The 19,512-nt window shown below is 31.5% G+C and overlaps 1 protein-coding gene across 2 annotated transcripts; it reads right to left on the reverse strand.

Moving 5' to 3' along the window:
- Positions 1 to 8,163: 8,163 nt before the first annotated feature.
- fest (wurstfest) lies at positions 8,164 to 19,445 on the reverse strand. Of its 2 annotated transcripts, none has more exons than XM_080154025.1 (18): positions 19,163 to 19,445; positions 17,503 to 17,589; positions 17,241 to 17,341; positions 16,868 to 16,952; positions 16,266 to 16,337; positions 15,939 to 15,991; positions 15,423 to 15,516; positions 14,548 to 14,703; positions 13,653 to 13,748; positions 13,232 to 13,316; positions 12,629 to 12,712; positions 12,150 to 12,270; positions 11,585 to 11,645; positions 11,228 to 11,278; positions 10,238 to 10,333; positions 9,796 to 9,870; positions 9,427 to 9,473; positions 8,164 to 8,975 (listed from the first exon to the last, which is right to left on the reverse strand). In XM_080154025.1, exons 1-18 carry the CDS (start codon positions 19,406 to 19,408, stop codon positions 8,921 to 8,923), a joined length of 1,665 nt encoding a protein of 554 aa, XP_080010151.1. In that variant the 5' UTR covers positions 19,409 to 19,445; the 3' UTR covers positions 8,164 to 8,920. The 2 variants fall into 2 exon arrangements, with proteins under 2 accessions (XP_080010151.1, XP_080010143.1); XM_080154017.1 differs by having other exon boundaries at positions 19,070 to 19,445.
- Between the last annotated feature and the right edge of the window lie 67 nt (positions 19,446 to 19,512).

Consider the following 19,512-nt stretch of genomic DNA (forward strand, 5'->3'; position numbering starts at 1 on the left):
TGAACAAAATTTTAAGTAAATTTGTTGCAGAACTGCCTAAATAAACGGACTTTCTGGTAACGATTATAGAGTTGCCTTTAAAAATATAAATAAAAACATTGCTTTTATGGAATTGCTCCTATGTTTGTCAAATAAACCTTAAAAATACTTTTTTATATACACCTAAAGATATTTCAAATATTGTTATTTTTTAAAAGTAATGCTGCTTTTTTGCAATAATCTTATCATCCTTGTTAACAATGCATCTCCTCAAAATATAATCTTAGAATATAAAGTAGTAAGGTTTTTTTGTCTGAAGCTCTAAACACTGGTCCGATTAGGTTGTACTTTTCAGGTTGGGATTATAAATGCCTTTAGGGTGGTTTTAGGCTATTTACATGACCTAGTCCGTCCTTTTCTAGTAATTAAAACTGTAGAATCTAATTGTCATTGAATATTACATATTATAATTAATATTTCTGCCATATGATTTATAAAAAAAATATAAATCGTTTAATTCTAAAAGGTAATTGTTATTGCTGCACTACTATGCATATAAATACCTTATGTACATATTTGTGTTGTGTATGCTTGAATACTATATAAACATATTAGATATATAAACATACATATTTACTTTACCAAAACTTAACCAAAGCTCTCTCTCATTCACACAATAATATTCATATCAAACTCTTTGCTAAAGTTACAATATGGTAAAGTCAAAACCATTTTCACTTTATATAACTTTTAGCATCTCACTTTTATTAACCACAGCACTAGTTGTATATGTAAACATATGTCTGCTAATATTATATATATATGATATAATATTATAGTATAGAGTTGTTATTAATATAATATAATCATATGATAGTTGATGTCTCATGATAGCTAACACTGGAGAGAGAGTAAATCATTTATCAAACATAAGAAGAAGGAAAGGTTGTAATATTAAGAGAGAGAGAGAGGAAAGGGGAAGAGAAAAAATAGAGATTAAGATAAGAAAATGAGAGAGGGATCCTTGCTACACCTATCCTTTCCAGCAACTGTAATTTTGCCCTTAACCAAGTATTCTCTTTTTCTCTCTCTCTCTCACTATTCTTCTTTCTATCTTTTTCTTGTCACTTCCAAGCAAATTTTGGTGGATGAAAAACCTCAAAATGTTTCTTTATTTCAGAAAAAAATGTTTACTTTTTAAACAGATTTTAGCAAACTTTAATTTGCATATTTTTTTATCTATTAAAAATAAGAAAAAAGGACTTAATTTGATCCACTTATAGAATTATAGAGGACAAAATTTAAGGTGTATCTTTCTTTCTCTCCCTCTCTCTCTCTCTCCTGTTTTCACTCTCTCTTTCTATCTCTCAATCTCTGAGGTCGGAGGTTTTGGAGAGTAATAAACCTCTTCCTACCATTTCTCTCTCTCTCCCTTACAAAGTCTTCCCAATAATTACACATCCTCCAAATTTCTCCTTCCCTTCCACTCCCAACACGTCCTCAACCTCTCTCTCTCCCTCTCTCTCTTCAGCCTCTTACCCAATCAATCTAATATGAGATTAAAGAAAGTTAAATAATCTTTATATTCATTTATAAAATCAAGCTTTTGAAAAACAGTAAAAAAATCTTTACTTCAGACATAATTAAACATTAATTCGGCCAAAATCTACTGTTTTTCAACGACATGTTGCTGTGCGACAGTATCTGTTATGGCTTTAAAAGATTGATATATCTTTTAAGGCAGAAAATTTGGGTGAGATATATTTTTCCTTACACAAAAAAACTCTCTTCCTGAAAAATTCATTAGGTAAGTACATACGATCAAATATATTTATTTTTTAAAAAACTACTTTGATTATCCCTTTCTTTCATATATAAAACTAACAATACCCCCTCCTCTTTCTCTATCATTTCTTTTTTTTCAGTTTAACCTCCTAACCATCACCTCTTTCTGTCAACTAATTTACCCCCAACGCCCTTTTTCAACTAAATTTCTTTAAAATGTTTCATTAAAACATATTTAAGAATTTCTTTTTCTTGGGTTTTAAAGAATTAATATTTTGATTTTGTAAAACAATATAAAGGATAAATACAATAATTTTGAGTATGAAAGAATACAAGTTTATCATTAAATTTTTGGTAGTGCATTTAAACACTATATATTAAGAAAATTTTAATTATTCATTTACTCAAATTCTCGGTTTGATAGTCCAAAGAAAAGAGAGAATTATGATATAGAAGAAATAAAATGACTCAGAGAGGTGAACAGGGAAGTATTTTGGTTGAGGAGGTGCATTATCCCTCAGCCCCTCACCATCCCCCCTTTAAAATCTTTGATTACCTGAAGAGTGCAATCAAAACCCCTCCCTGAGGACTATCCCTTCCCAATGTTGATATCCCCCCCCCCCCCCCCATCAATGTATTTCTAACCTTGATATTGTAAGAGATGCAACCTTTCTGTTTCTTTTCTCCCCCCTACCCTTTCACCTTCTATAAAAGTTTAGGCCTACTCTTGCATAATAACCCCCCCCCCCCCCTCTTAAATTACTTGCTCCCTATCTGATATGTTATAACCATTCCTAAAGTGCTGCTTATCCACATTTTAACCCTAAAAATACAGAAAATTATCAAGTTACAAACTAGTGAAATCTTTCTGCAATTTTAATGTTTTTAATGACACTAGAAACAGCCCCTTATGTATATAGCTATATGCAAACCATGGTTATATAATGCTCAATTATGTTAAGTACGAGAGAAATACATTTTGTTCCTACTACGCTTTTACCAATTTTAGCAAGCATTTTTAACATTATTAAATAAACAAGAAGAACAATATCCATAACAGCATGAGTTATGAACTAAAATGACAGAACAGACAACCAGATGGAGAGATAAAATCAATGACTGATTGGTCTCAAATGATTGTCTATTTTACGGAAAATAAAAATATGAGTGGTTGAGGGCGATAATCCAGTTCTACAGCCGTTTTGACTTAGTTTCACATTATCCTTCAATATAAAGTAGTAAGGTTTTGTTGTCTAAAGCTAAAGATCTCGAAAAATACTGGTGAGAATTGGTTGTACTTTTCAGGGAAGCTCTATAAGTGTCCTAGGCTTGTTTGAGGCTATTTTCCTGACCCCCTTCACTCTCCCCTAGAGGCAAGGGGTGAAGCAGCTAGTAATTTATAAGGCAACTAATATGGCAAATAAAATTCTACCGCCTTCCCCCCTCCAAAAAAAATTTTATCAATAAACTTTTGTATACCGTAAATGCAAAATAATAGCTTTTATATCACTAACTTTCTTAATAAAATATGCAATGTTGTATGGGTTTAGAATATATAGATAAAAGAGCAACATTTTCACCTTTATTGACACAAAACCACTGTAAACTATCTATTTTAATTTAATAAACACATCTTTGAAACATCATTATAAATTGTCTCAAAGTATTAGAATAATATTATAAAATGACAATGCTATAAACGTTCATAATAACAAAATGATTTTTCTGTACACGCCACCAATTGGTTTTTAAGAAATTTTCACTATTATTTTCAATCAATCTTCTAGTTCTGAATAAATTATTCACAATATCTCTATTCCTTGTGACTTTGAAGGGCATGGTAACACAACCAGTTTCTTTTATTTGGCACTGCATTTCTAATAAACTTATGTGATATAGACAGACTTACATAAGTTAATGATAGAGTAGACTTAATATTCAATTCAAAATGCAAACAGATTTTTAAGTATTTATTATATTGGATTAAATGCAGTTTTTTGAGTAAATAAGATTATATATTGATACTTTATTTAGAAATGGTTAAATATATTAATAAGTCAAAACTACTGATTATTTAAGCTGGAAAGTTCTGAAGTAGCAAGATGTCTGTCTGTATATCAGGACACCAAGCAACAGGATGACTGTCTGTTCAATTAATACAATGTATTAATTAACTATGCACTTTGAAGTAGCAGGATGACTGTCTGTCTAATTAATACAAAGGTATTAATTAGCTGTATAACTCTGAAGTAGCAGGATGACTGTCTGTCTAATTAATACAAAGGTATTAATTAGCTGTATAACTCTGAAGTAGCAGGATGACTGTCTGTCTAATTAATACAAAGGTATTAATTAGCTGTTTAACTCTGAAGTAGCAGGATGACTGTCTGTCTAATTAATACAAAGGTATTAATTAGCTGTTTAACTCTGAAGTAGCAGGATGACTGTCTGTCTAATTAATACAAAGGTATTAATTAGCTGTATAACTCTGAAGTAGCAGGATGACTGTCTGTCTAATTAATACAAAGGTATTAATTAGCTATATGACTCTGAAGTAGCAGGATGGCTGTCTGTCTAATTAATACAAAGGTATTAATTAGCTATATAACTCTGAAGTAGCAGGATGGCTGTCTGTCTAATTATCAGGACACCAAGCAACAGGATGACTGACTGTTTAATTAATACAATGTATTAATTAACTATGCACTTTGAAGGGGTAGAATATTTGCCTATGCAAACTAGCTAAAGTAGTAGGATGTCTGTAAATAGCTGTATTGGTCTTAATAAAGACTCGAACCCAAACCAGATAATGTTCTGTGTTAGGACTCTCAATATCAACTGACTAACTAAATAAATGTTCTCTTAAATGTTCTCTTAAATGTGCTCTTAACTTTTACAGAGCAATAAAGAGTAAATGATGTTTCTACTTTTAAGCCAAAACTTAAAACTGAACTATACTACACTTATAATAAAGCTCATTGCAAAAAAAATGCACAGTTCCATGTTTTTTTATTACTCAGAGATAAAGGTAGAGTGACAGCAAATAAAAAATTAAAGACTAAGGCTCATCAATTTAAAACGCATTAGTGCATTAGAAAAATTGGAATAAGCTTAGGGGGTAGATTTAAAAAATAAACAAAACTTATTACAGAAATATCGTTCAAAACATATAAGTATCAGAAATACTTAAACATCAAATCTGTACACGACCCATATTCTATTGGTTTGACAATACCCTTATTCCTGATTTGTTTGTGAATGTGCAGTGCATGCCATAAATTTATAAGCTCTATTTCGTTTAATTGAAATTGAATAGGATAAAAACAAGAAAAGTTGTATACTATGGAAGAAATAAGTTTTTCTACAAAAAATAAATTGATACTGTAAGGTTCTTTATAAAGTTTCTTTGTTATAAGCAAGGCCATATATATTTAACCATTACTAAGCTGAGCAAAATTTAATTTTATTCTAGATATTTTTCTTTCTTTTTCAAATTTTCTTAATAATATTTTTAAAATTCTTCATCAATAAACTGTTAAAAGTAGTATAAGCTAAAAATGATAACAAAGCTTCTCAAAACATTTTCATATTATACATTTCTACACAATTGTTATCTTAATGACCTTAACTATCTACAGTAAAACTTTAACTTGCATTTTTAGTAATTATTTATTTAAAACAACTTTTCACAAAGAAAAAAAACATTACATAATATGACTCTTTTCACCGATTATATAAAATCAGGAGGTACAAAACCTATAATGAATAATTACGTATATTTGTGAATTACAAATTCATATCATATTTCTAACTTAATAGATGATGAAATGAGCTCATTAAAGTTTAAGTTCAAGTTTTTACTATAGAATAACTATAACGCAAGCACATGACAACGGCCCCTAGGACAAAGAATTTGGATTTGCAAAATTATTTAGGTTGGATGTAATTTGGCATACATAATATGGATATATATAATATATATATTAGTACATTTACATTTTATGACTTTATCACAGAAGAACTTTGCACATAATAGTGTACCTAGTCTTTATCGGAATCAATATAAAAGAAATTAATTTAAAAGGTTAATTTTAATTACCTATATCATTTAAAAATGTAGTCCAAAAAATAAAAAAATGAAAATGTTTAAAATGTTCATACGGACTTTTTTTAATTAATCAATTATATAGAATCTTCGCTTAAAATATTGTACCTTTTGGTCCATGGAATCTGTTTCAAAAATCAAACGAATAGTTTAATTCTAAGATCTATCGATCATACCTAAAAATTTTGTCAAAAAGTTTAAAATCAGCATGTCTTAAAAATGGATATTCTGATAACGATCACGAGTTGCTAAAATTTCTAAATTATTTCTTGCAGGATTCATCTTCTGAAGTTTGAAATATAAAGAACAATTCTAGCATGCCGAAATAAGTGAATAGAGCTAATAGTTGCGTGCGAATGGACGTTCAGGCCTTAAAAATAGGTAGAGCTTCGCTTTTAAAAAGTGGAAATATATTGATAACAAAGAAAGAAATAGTCCGATGATTTATATAATTTAATAGTTAAATATACTATTAATTTCTGATATTTCATAAAAATAATTTATAAAATAAAATTTTAAATAACCAAAACACTTGTTTAAAGAAAACATAACATAAAACTGTTGATTGTTAATTAATGATAACGATTTAACACAAACAAATTTAAATTTAGAAGCTTTTCACGTACATTTAAGTGAACACTTTGATTCTTTTAATTAAAAAGCGTAACAAAGAATCTAAAAATCAATGAATAATTATATATAAATATCAATTATCTAGTGCTAAAGGCAGCTTCGTAAATCACTTGTGTGTAGTAAATACACCTTTCAAAACAATAAACAGCTGATTTGTTGTGTCTGTATGTTTACGTGTGTGGCGCATTTTCTAGCAGACAATATTATTACAATGTCGTCTTTGTCGGTATAAGTATTAAAAAGCGATGGTTTTCTTTACAATTTTGGTCGGTCCGTCCGTAACAATCGATATATTATTACTTGGATGTCAAACAAGACTTCCATGTACTTTAATAAAGTGGTACTCGCAGCTAACTAAAATAACGATACCCATAATCCATCCCCTTTACCTGAATGAACCAACTGACCAATAAATGAAGTCAATGTTACCCACTTAAATAGAAATAGAAGAGTAGAAGAATATTCTGAACCCTTTTTTCGTCAAATCTAAGAGAGAACATTCCTAGCAGACAAAAGTATTGTTTACTTTCGACTCAAGCTGATGTGGATTCTTAAAAAATGATAGACTCGCTATTCGATAGTGAGGCAAAATTATTTTGTGAAAAATCATCCAAAAGCACATTAAAAATCTACAAAAATTAAACAAAATCATATGTTAATAACCCTCTTAAGATTTTATTTCATTTTTGTAAATTTCTTTATTCGATTTTGGAGGATTTTTCACAAAAATAATTTTCCTCACCAGCGAGTTGCCAGCCTAACTTTTTTTTTAAGAATCCAACTTTGTTTCAAGCTTTCAAATTGTAAACGAAATTTTTGGGCAATTAATTCTGATTCCGCAAAGCTTTCTACTAAGAAAATATACTGTTAACAGCTGACTTTTATGTATGTATGAAATGAAAAAAAACATGCCTTCGTAGGAAAATGTGTACATAATTTCAACCAATGAGATCCAATGTAAATTCCGATGCGATTCTCCTATTGGCTCAATCAGACATTCCCTCTCTTTCTTAGTACCTTTATTCCCACTTAGATTGACGACAAATTTTCCTCTGTCAAATTATTCCCGTAATGGGTAGATCTCTTCGTAAGTTTAGGCATATTAGAATTGTTCTATCGATTTCAAACTTGGCATGATGATTCCTGTAAGAGCTAGAAATAATTTTTAAAGCGTAGCAATATCCTATAATCATAACAAATTGTACGTGGATTCGATTATCCTATGCATTGTTTTTCTTTGTAGGGATCTAAAGGGATAAGACAATGGCCGATAAATTGATGTACTGTACATCCTCAAAGATGATACACAAAATTACCCCTTCAGTAGATTACAATTAGTGGTTGAAACTTTGGAACACTCAGCTTACTGAAAAAAAACCAATCAAATTTAATACTAGTCCCCTAGGTTATTTTGCCAACGAACTAGAAAGTCTCGTTATAAATTATAATTTAAATAATAATTATTAGTGGCGTGCTCATGATTTTCTTACGGGGGAACACCCGCAAAATTAGACTTTCCCCTGAAACGCTTCAGGAAGTGGCGAGACAAATGTAAAAATGATCAGGTAACACGTATGGTGTTTCTATGTAATTATTTGAAAAAATGTATTTTGGTCTCAACTTTAATATAATCTTCCATAAACTTATAAAAAGTACCTAAGGATTTTTTATTGTCATATATTGAAAAAAAAATACACGAAATATTACATACAATTGTAGGATGAATTTCATTCAGAATTTTGTAGAATCTTTAGAAATATTAGAATTAATAAAATATCACTTTTTAAAAACATTACAATTTTATAAAAACAATCCAAATCATGACGAAAAAAGCATAAAATCAATTTTTTTACAATTGCAAGATAAATATTAATTACATAAAATAATTTTCTTGAAAGTTTTTCTTTAAAAGTTATGGCAAATCTGATTTTAATTTCTTAAAGTTAATTTACAAATACTTGAACGATACAATTTTTGTTACTTTGCTTAATTTTTTAATTCAGGGAATAGATCTAATTTTCACATTGACTAAGTAATACACAAAATCAAATATTCAAGGATGATTTGGGTTGTAAACCTTAATACAAAAGGACATTTAAAAATCAATAACATCCATGCTCTGTAAAACACAATTCACCAATAGAAAACGGTTCAAAAATAGTAACTTACAAATAATTCACGTATCGGAAATTAATTCATTATATTTGTATAAAAGTATATAACAAATCTTTGCAAAAACATATGCTATAAAGGTAAATACTATGTACAAAAAATCCACTGTTAATTTAGAATTTTGATCGATATCTGAGTTAGATCAAGAAAATTGAACTTTTTAAGTTTGGAAAATCTAAAGTATCTCTTGTCATTAACATTGATATTTTAAAGAAACAAGAAAGTTTGAGAACAAGGATAAACTTGTTAGAAGAGGCGAAGGTGACCTTGTTCATCGAATCCAGCTGCGTGACCAGCGTTTCTAGAATTATTACATTTACTGAATTAGAACATGAAGCGCAGCAACAACAAGTTAACAATAATTTTGGACGCGATAAACACCATGTTAAAATCAATTTGATCAGTTCAGTGGTTGAGATCTTAACGGACAGACAATTGAAACATTTACTCTTAAGATATTACATAGAAAATAGCGGCTACGCCCATAGAGGTGTCTAGAGGCACTTGGGGTATGAAGGGAAGTTAACCACCCCACTTTACATATTTTCAAAAAAAACAATATCTTGATGGGGTATTTCTTCCAGGGTCCATTTGTGGGTACCATACACTAAATTAGTGATAAACCTTCCCTGCATCTTAAGAATCTTTTCTGTAAAAGACAACCAAATCAGTACAGCGGTTAATGAGTGAGATCCTACTGTACATACTACATTCTACACAGACACCCTGTTACTTTTATATAAGGACTATACCTGACAGTAAAAACGCAAGTCTGTCCATTGTAGTGCATCCTTCTCTCCTAAAATATTATTTAACAATGATTTGTAAGTATTTGCGTATTAATAAACAACTATAGCTTGGTAATATTTAATATTAGTTTCCTCAAGATAATTGTATGCGAGCATGTTCGTCTTGACCTTATATTGGGTTTACTTTCCATATTAGCAGGCTTAATATTGGTCTAACAAGTTTTATATTTATAATATGAACTCTAGTGTAATCAACCCATACAACAAAACCTACCATACTTTCAGAGAGAAATTCAACTTGGTTAGATGATAATGAACACCCAGTTAAAAATTCAATACCAGAAAATAAACTAAAACAAGAAAGACACTTACCAAAGCCTTGACAAAGATATGGCTCTCAGGTCCAAGACTGGCAGTAATACAGGCAAATCTGTTTACCAATCTAATCTAAATAAACAGAGATTTTTTTTATAAATATTATTGTAAGAAAAAGAAAGAACATTCATTTATTATAAGCTTTGACAATAAATTACCAAAAAAATAATAACATGTGGACCTATGGACTAAATTAACTTTATCGTAAGGGAAGAAACCCCAAATCATGACAAAACAAAATTACCCGTTCCATAGATAAAAATTATTGATGGAATAGTATTATAATTGAACACTTTTAGTTGGTACTAAACAATAGGGATTCTTTAATAGTTGCCTTCGTTTTTTTTAGGCAACGAATAAGAGAATGTGTTTAAAATTGAGAATTAGAAGAGGAATTAAAATACATGCTGATGATATCCCCTCCCTCCCTGGATATTACCTTGCCAGTGGACGGGCTAGCCTTGAGAACAATGAAATCACTTGTGTCTCTCCTCTCAACTGTGGTTAACCCGTCAGATTTCTGTACCACATAGGTCTAAAACAAGGAAAAGTACGTTTGATGACAGCGAAGTATCTTGTTACAATTATCAAATTTTTTAAACTCTGATGAAGTTTATGCTTATAAACTAAATAAATTGGTAACATGTTTTTCTTTTTTCCGTTCTTTTTTGGAGAAAGGGACCGGATAGTTGATACGCTCCTTTTTAAGAATATGCCTACTGTCAAAATTATTGTAACATCTTTTTGTATTTCGCACTTTTTCTACTCCTGTTTTTATGACATAAGGAAAAAGGATAAGAGGATGAATACTCACCCCTTTTTCATGGTAAAATACTACTTCCCCATCCCTAAATTTAGAAGCAGACGAAAATCAAAAGCCGCCCAGGGCTTTTTGTAAGTCAATCATAAATAATAATGTGAATAAAAAGGAAAGCGATATTTAGCAAACAGCCGTGGGCGGTCAGAATCAGCTGAATGTTCATTATGAAAAATATTTCCCCCTTTTTAGAAATAGAAGGATTCATCTTTCATGAACAAATTTTTTTAAATAAAAATAAAATTCTATGTAATTTTTAATTAAAACATTAAAACGAAAATATCTAATCTAATATTCTTGCCCTAAATATGGAAATAGTAAAAAGTAAAAAAATATTTTTTTTTTAATAATTTTTAATCCTCCCATTTGAAAAGTAGTGGAATAGCAATAAATTTTAGTGCGGCAACAGCGCTGAGTAGGCCTCTAGGCCCACTGCCTATTTTCGTCTTCTAGTTGCTTCGATTCCTCTCTTTTATTTTTTTCTCTATGTTTTATGAGTATTTCAATATAGCGGACAAATCTTACATAATCCGTATTAAATGCAAGGCTCAAGCTGATCAAAAACAATTCATAAGATCTCTTAACATAGCTTAGCTAGTAAAATGATTATACCTGTCCAAACTGCCAGCAATCTTCGTTCAGTTCATTTCTCCAGTAATCAGCCTGTTAAGAGAAATTATTCATTATTGTAAAATAATAATTTTCTTGGAGGGTTAGGGGTTAAACCATCCCACCCTTGATATAGATATAATATGAATAACGGACAGACAGACATACTTTTTTGGGATCCATTGTTTTATAAGTCTGAAAGGCCATACAAATGACGGAATTACAATTTTTTTCAATTGGTGAAAGAAGTAAAACAAAATGTATTTTTCTTACCTCCACTGCCTTCTCCCTATACTAGAGGTTTGTGGCGAAGCAACTAGTTTAAAGTAATTTAAATACATAATATGATATAAAGATTACCTTGTCTAAATCTAGTTGACACAAATGGAAGGCATCAAATGGGTTCTGCTTGCAAGCTTCCCTGTAAGTATTAATACATTTTTCAGAGTATAAATAATTAGGGAGGGGGGGGGGGATATTGGGCTATTATTACATTAGTCCCTACAGTTTTAAAATAACGTTTTCTTATATGTTGGCTTAAGAACATTTGCGGCTTTCATTTAATCTCTGTTAATTGGTTGGTTCATTAAGTTGAGTGTCTAAACGTTTCAACTACTCATTGTAATCTAAAGGGGGAATTTTGTGTATCCACATTGGGAATGTACATCAATTTATCGACCATTGTCCTATCCTTTTAGATCCCTGATAAATAAGTATATTTGAGAACTGTTAATTAAGGGAAGTTTGACCAAAGAATCACTTTTGACATAAACGAGCAGCTTTCTTTTAAAGGGAATATCGTTGACCAAACCATCCCAACCCCCTGATTTTTAATCTTACCTATAAAAAAGAAAAAATTATCCCTTTTAATTATTTTAAAGTAAGGGAAAGTGTATATAAATGAACCCTCCAATTTTGACGTTACCTGAACAGAGTATCTGAAATGTTGGCCTCATATAGGTCATGGAACATATCCGAGGTTGTCCTGGCCCCTCCATCATCTACAAGATACACCAGAGCACAATTATCGGCAGTGAAGCTTATCCCTAGAGCATAAATAATAAATATTATTTCAACTTTTTTAAAGAGGTTGACAACTTGATTAAGTTACAAAAATGTATAGGGACAATTTAGATGTTCTTAAAAGAGAAATCCGAAAATCGTGAAAATACAATCAGATATCCTATTATATAAAATATTAAGGTTTACTTAGTCTAAATTTTTAAGATTTCAATAACTACTAAACTGACTGAATTCTTGTTTTTTAGGCTATTTCAATTTTGGATTTAAGCTATAAGTAATAAGTATGACCCATGTTCTCTTTACCCCATATAGAATAAAGCCCCCTATGCTAGAAGCGCACCGCTAGTAATGATTTAATGAAGATAAAAAATCTCCATTTACCTTTGGGGTACATCTTAGCGTTCTTGGTGCTGATATCATCCTGACACTGAATTTCAATCCGTGATCCATATTGCAACACTCGCCCTAAAAATTAAAAATCAATCTAATGTTTACAAATTTTAGAGGATTTTTTTTTCTTACAATGCTTTTAAAACTGGATGTCCTTAAATCATTTTCATCGACCAATATTAATATAAGTGAATCTGTTTATTTAAATGTGAAACGTATTAATTTCATTTCCTGAACGTCAAAGATTTTACATGTAAAATGGCTGTATTAAGAGTTTTTAAAATTAGCTTCATATTATAGCGCTACCAATCACCGGAGGGATCATTAGGCTGTTTTAAACACTAATCCCCATAGTTTTATAATAACGGTTGTTTATTCGTAGAATTACAAATTTGAGGACTTTGCTTTATTATATTTTTATTAATTGGTTCATTATGTTGAGTGTCAAAACGTTTTAGCCACTAATTGTAATCTTCAGAATTTTGCATATTATCAATTACGATGAACATCTATTTATCGGCCATTGTCTTATCCCTTTAGATTCCTGGCTACTAATGTTTTTTTTGTCCCTAATTGAAAATACTGACAACAAACCTTTAGGATGAACCAAGGCCATCTGATGTCCGTCAGCAGAAACAGACAGCACTGACAGGGAACTTCCATCTCGGATTCGGATGGCCTGCAACAAATAAAACGCGTTTATATTTAAATTTAAAATCTTTTCCAGTATGGCTGCCAAACCGATTAATGTCCGCTGGATTAGAAACTATTTCGGCCCAAAGGGTTTACCAAAACTGGTGTTAATCTTAATTTTTTTTTATTTTAATATCCACGGAAAGCTGTCTGTTATACGATGTGATAAATAACTATTATATAACACCACTGAAACATTTGCTTCGGGGAGGAAAATCGAAATCACTCATTTGTTTAAAAAGAACATAGTATAGGATAATGTAAGGAGAATGAAAGGGACTGCTTTGGTATAATAGCAGGCTAAGTGTTAACTTTTATATACCTTATTGGTAGCAATATCAACGGCAACATTGTATTTCAGCCTAAGTGAGACATAGCCCTCCATTTCAGCAGTCGCAAGGATTCCATCGTTCTCTCCCTGTTCAAAAATATATCATTTGTTAATAAACATTTAGTTTGTTTGAATTTATTATAAATCAGGTACTGTGATTCAGAAAACTAATTTCATTTCTCGTATTCATTCGAATCCGGTGGATAGGAACCGGTTCTCATCCATACGAAAAAACTATGTCTAGCATCGAATTATAAACCGCTTTCTACGAATATAAAAATGTACATCATAAGATTAAAACCAGTTTTTAGCCCCCAGGGTGAAAATTGCTGAAAATTTGAATATTTTAGTGGCGTAAACTTATATTGTCCTTAACTAAAGGGAAGCGGGTGAGATAAGGAGGGGGGGGGGGTGCGAAAAAAGTGGGTTGTGGGGAATTTTTCACTTTTTATCAGGGGTGTATATTCTGCATGGGATCCCCGGCTCAGGGGGGGGGGGGAGAGGGAATAAAAAAATAAGTGGTTGGAGGGAAAAATATGTAAAAATTAAGAAAACTGAAAATATTTTTTCCATTTCGCCCCCGCTCCTTGGTTAAAAAACTAAAAAAATGTGTGGTAGGAGGGATAAAATAAATAAAACATAGAGTTCTTTAAATATTTTTCTATGTACTTTTTAAGAAAAATCTAGGGGGGAAAAAAAATAAAAAATTTTGTAGCAGGGAAAAAAAAATAAATCTTGTGCAGAATATACACCCCTGCTTTTTATTCCTAGTCCACCCCCCCCCCCCTCCCCTATCTGGTCATTGAAGAGGATATAATTAAACAATGCTAGACTGTTTTTGAATGATGATGTTTTGCCTTTAAAAAAAAAAAAGACAAAATTCTACCTGAATGCTAGTGGGTGTGAGTAGAGGATGGCCAAGTGGGGCCGCTGGCTGATATTGGAGCTGATTGTGGAATGAGGGGGGAGGTACTCCTATACCTCCCGGAGAGTTCAGGGAAAGGGCGCCGCCACCAAATGGGTATGGAGATTGTAGTTCAAACTGAAAACAAATTATGATGCTTTAATGGTACCCGGTAGGCAGGGAGGGGATATTAGGTTGTTTATTACACGAGACTTCTTATTTCTTATTCGTTGGAGACTTTTATTAAATTTTGATTGGTTAGTTTATTAAGTTGAGTGTCCAAACGTTTCAACTACTAATTGTAATCTACACAATGTGTAATTTTATGTAGCATAATTGGGGATGTACATCAATTTTGGCCATTGTCTTATCCTTTTAGATCCCTAGGTAAATGTCATAAAAAAATATCTAAGTAACAAAACAGACATTTGAAGCACTTAAATATTAAGACAGGGGTGTACATTCTGCACAAGATTAATTTTTTCCCCAGCTAAAAAATACCCCCCCCCATATTTTTTCCTCCAGGAGGGAAAAAAATGAAATAATAAATGAATTAGTCCTTCCTTTCCCAACATGCATTCAGTTAAAATCAAATTTTCTTATTAAATACCTACATTACAAATATGGCACAATCTACTCTTTAATTTTTCATTTCTTTCCACCCATGTATTTGGATGTGCAATTTTTTTTTTACAAGTAACACAATGTTTAAAGCATAACTAATCTACTCCCAATATCATTTAACAAGGAGTCAAAAATCAATATAAAACATTTGTTCGATTTATGATAACTTGTTTTAGGATTTCGATATTTTAAGCGTGATGTAATTTTTGGTTGTATTAAATTTTTTTTAAAACCTGGTCAAAATATTGTTGAGCTTGGTTTGGTAGGGCAGGTGGGGGAACACTATAGTTATAGGTACAATCTGGTAGCCAGGGCAGTCCAAATAAACTAAATAATAATCCTATTATAATAAAGTAGAAAGCTTTTTTTGTCTATAGCTTTAGATTTTAAAACCTACTGAAATGATTGAATTCTTCATTCAATGGAAGCTTCAGATTGGTTTCAGGGTGGTTTCAGGCTATTTTTCTAACCTTCCCTATTCTTTCTAATACAGAGCCTCTGGATTCTGAGAACGCAGATGCTACAAATTCAGTAAATAATATGATTTCCATTTTGGCTTCGAAACCGATTCTAAGTCATACTGAAAAATCATGTATCGTATCGTATTATATCCAGTTTTTTAAGAATATAAAAATGTAATGGTTTTACTCTTATAATTGTACATTTTTATATCCACGGAAAGCTGTCTATAATACGATGCGCTAAATAACTGTTATACATCTGTTAAAGGATTAAAAACAATACTTTACCTGACGTTATTTTCATCCACAATAGGGGAAGTCAGATTGTTATTCTCATAACTCTAAATATAAATAGGCATTATTGTCAAAACTAAATTATTGTAATATCCTACGAAGAATGGTTAGAATATTCAAAAATAATGTGGTAATCAGCATCTTTTTGTCATTATTTTAGAGGCAAAAAAAAGTTTTGTTTATGTGCTATTTCTCTTTAGCTGATAGTGATTTTAAATATCTTTTTTTATAAACAACTCCAAAATTGGTCTAAAATAATTTTAATTAAAGTTAGGTTTACTTTTCCTATTGGTTATATTTGGTCTTATCATAATATTTTACCTCTTCTGGAACATACTGATCATTCTTCTGGAAATTTGCAGCCCTGCCTGTCTCTTCTACCTGGAAACCACCCTGACAAAATATTCAATTTAACGACGGTATGTTGCAAGTTGTTGTGTAGTATCCCTGTGTAATCTCTAAGTTAGGATTTAGATTCACACGGAGATTGGTTATGAGAATCCTTTGTCCAATATCCAGATTAGTAATCTTAGCGCACAACTTCGAATGTATTGCATGCTACATTTCATTTTTAAGCTCACCCGCAATTCTATTGGAAGCTACTCCGTTATTTAATCTCTCTGGCCTTATTGAGTAAACGTCAGTATTATCGTTGGAATCGACGGGACATGTGGACAACAGCTTTCCTAATTCTATTTTTTTTCAACTAATGTCCCGGGAAGTTTTAACTCTGCAGATATTTTCCAACTAAACATGTTTTATCCAAAAAAAATACTTGAATTCCATTTTTAGTTCCATGGGAAAAAAACATAACCGTCTTAATAATTCATGTTTTCCATGCAACTGTTAGTCTTACAGACTTGTCAAGATGTAGTTCGAACACCTTACCTCTACGACTTTGCAATATCTTAAACATTGATTACCTTCTTTGTCAACGTATTGTTTGCAGAAAGTTTGCTAGTAAACGGCAGCAGTGAAGGGTTTAGTTTGCTTATCTTGGGTGTTGCATCCTGCAAGCGAATATTCAATACTTGACAATGTAGAAGAAGACGGGAAAATGATACAAATAGCGCTTTTAAAATTAGAGAAACAGAATGTAGTTGTAGAAATGTTACCCCCAAAAATCCACATCTTTAATAGGGACGCCTTACAAATTTACAGCAATCACCATACAGACATTCCGGACAGAATACCTAACCTGCGCGGGTACTCGCTTTTAAATAGGATTATCATAGAAAGCTGCGGCCAATATTACTGAAATAGATAAACTGCCATTAAATCAAAATAAATATTCGTTCCTGGTTCTGCTTTGTCCCGGAACTGGGTTTATTGGCAGCACTTTCGTTGCTTACTCTAAACTTGCCCTTTTTCAACAGAGCTAAATAATTCTCGCGTTCCTGCAAATAAAAATACCATTTGATATTTCGTCGTATTTTTACAATAGCTTTTATCCTATTCTAGCCCCTGTGAGAGGCTCTAACCCTGCAATCATTAACCCCCCCCCCCCCCCGAGCAGTAGATCCCATGTAGAATATACACCCCTGATTATTTAATTTACCTTGGCAGCTGCTTCACAGTTTGGAGTTGAGGTTATAGCAGATGGGACGAAAACATCACAAATTGTCTTAGCCTCTGATACTCTCGGCTGAATTTAGTTGATTAAACATTAATATTTTCATTAATTATCTTCTGTCAGTATGTCCTATATTTTTTGCTCGCGTTCAAGCAACGAAGGATGTTTCAGACATTATTTCGAACAGAGATGCTAATCCGAATAAATTTCGGAGGATTCCTCTAATTCTTAACATTCAAGTCCGAATTCGTGTATTTTTAGCTCGGATTTTTCTGATATTTTTAAAAAGCCGTAGCTAGCTACTTAAAGGGAGTGTGAACGTAATAATTTCTCATCTAATTATCAAATCTTAACATTTTCTAAGCACATTTCACTACACTGATCAACCAAAAACGTCCTATTAACAAAAATATGCAGGAATAATGCCTTGATTTTATGGTATTTTGGGAGGGAAAAAGGAAAAAACAGGGAAAATCTGAACGTTTTTGTTTCTTATAATGTTTGTAGGGATATTCAACTTGTCATATATAGTTGAAACAATTTACTTACTGTTAAGGATTTATTTTATGATATAAAATTGCCAATTAGTTTTTTTATAACGTAGTAATTGGGTAATAAAGACCTATTTTAAATTCGTAGTATTGACATAAAAAAACCTCACTGTCTACAAAGGGTTGAATCTCAGAGATTATTTAAAATAATAATATCCTTTTTTATTGTGTTGGACAATAAATAACCCACTTTGGATAATTAGTTTACACTTTTATCAGACTGTTTATAAAGAAATATTGCGTCTTTATTATTTACAAATTTGTAATTAAAGGTGGACTAGAGATGGGCCATCTAAAGTTAATTGGATACTAATAAAAAACATGTTTCTAAATTTGTTATTGTATTTGGTTTTCAATAAAAAATATTGCTTATTTTATCAATTTCTAAGTAACTATACATTGGTTTAAAGCAAGGATTATGTTAAAAATCAGCTTAACCGTTAGGAAAAATCATGAACTATGTGAAAAAGTTTAATTTTAGCTATAATGGGAGAAAATAGCAATTTAATGCACATTTTATATAATACGGAAAATTTCTTCCTTTCCCTGTACCTTATAAAAATCGTCGGAAAAAGCCGTTTTTTAAGCAAACAAAAGCGCGTTTTGCTCTATCTGTGAGATATTATGAATGAGACAATGTTAAGATTTGATATTAAGATGAGAAAAATTTACGTTCACAGTCCCTTTAAACGAAGTTATATCATGTATGTACGTCCGGTACTTAAATGACGTTAATATCAAGTACCTAGTCTGTATATTTCATGCGGTAATAGTTATTTCTCGCATCGTATTACAAACAGCTTTCCGCAGATTTAGAATGTACAACCGGCTAAAAAAAAACTGGTTTTAATCTTATGATTATACATTTTTATATTCGTAGAAAGCTGGATATAATTCGGTGCTAGACATAGTTTTTTCTTATGGATGAGAACTGGTTTCTATCCACCGGATTCGAATGAATACGAGAAAAAAATTAAATTGATTTAATAAACAAATCAAACCTCTAAACATTTAGCAGTCTCCGACGAATCTCCCCTCGGACCACTAAAATCCACATCAATGCTTGGATTTGACCCGGCAACATTAGACCTCACCTCTCGTGGGATTCTATTCTCTTTCCCATCGTGATCCCGGCTATTCGTAATCAATCGGCCACTACCTACGCGAGCCACATTGGTCATAGATTTTCCAAGAGAGGATTTTATGCCATTTGGTGTTCCCGCATTATTTGTCTTCAAGGTATTTGTCCTGTCAGACAAAGGAGAACTTTTGGTTGAGGCTCCAAGTTGTTGGGGTGATGACAAGCTCCCCATTTTTTGGGTTTTATTCACTGCTGCCATTCTGAGCTAAACCTAAACAATAACTAGCACTTTAGATTTACACAAACTACGATTAAAAATCCAAGGATCTTTACAACCATGATCAAAGATTCTCGACACTTCTT

The sequence above is a fragment of the Acartia tonsa genome, chromosome 1 (assembly GCF_053477335.1).
Source record: "Acartia tonsa isolate MP-2025a chromosome 1, ASM5347733v1, whole genome shotgun sequence".
NCBI lineage: Eukaryota > Metazoa > Arthropoda > Copepoda > Calanoida > Acartiidae > Acartia > Acartia tonsa.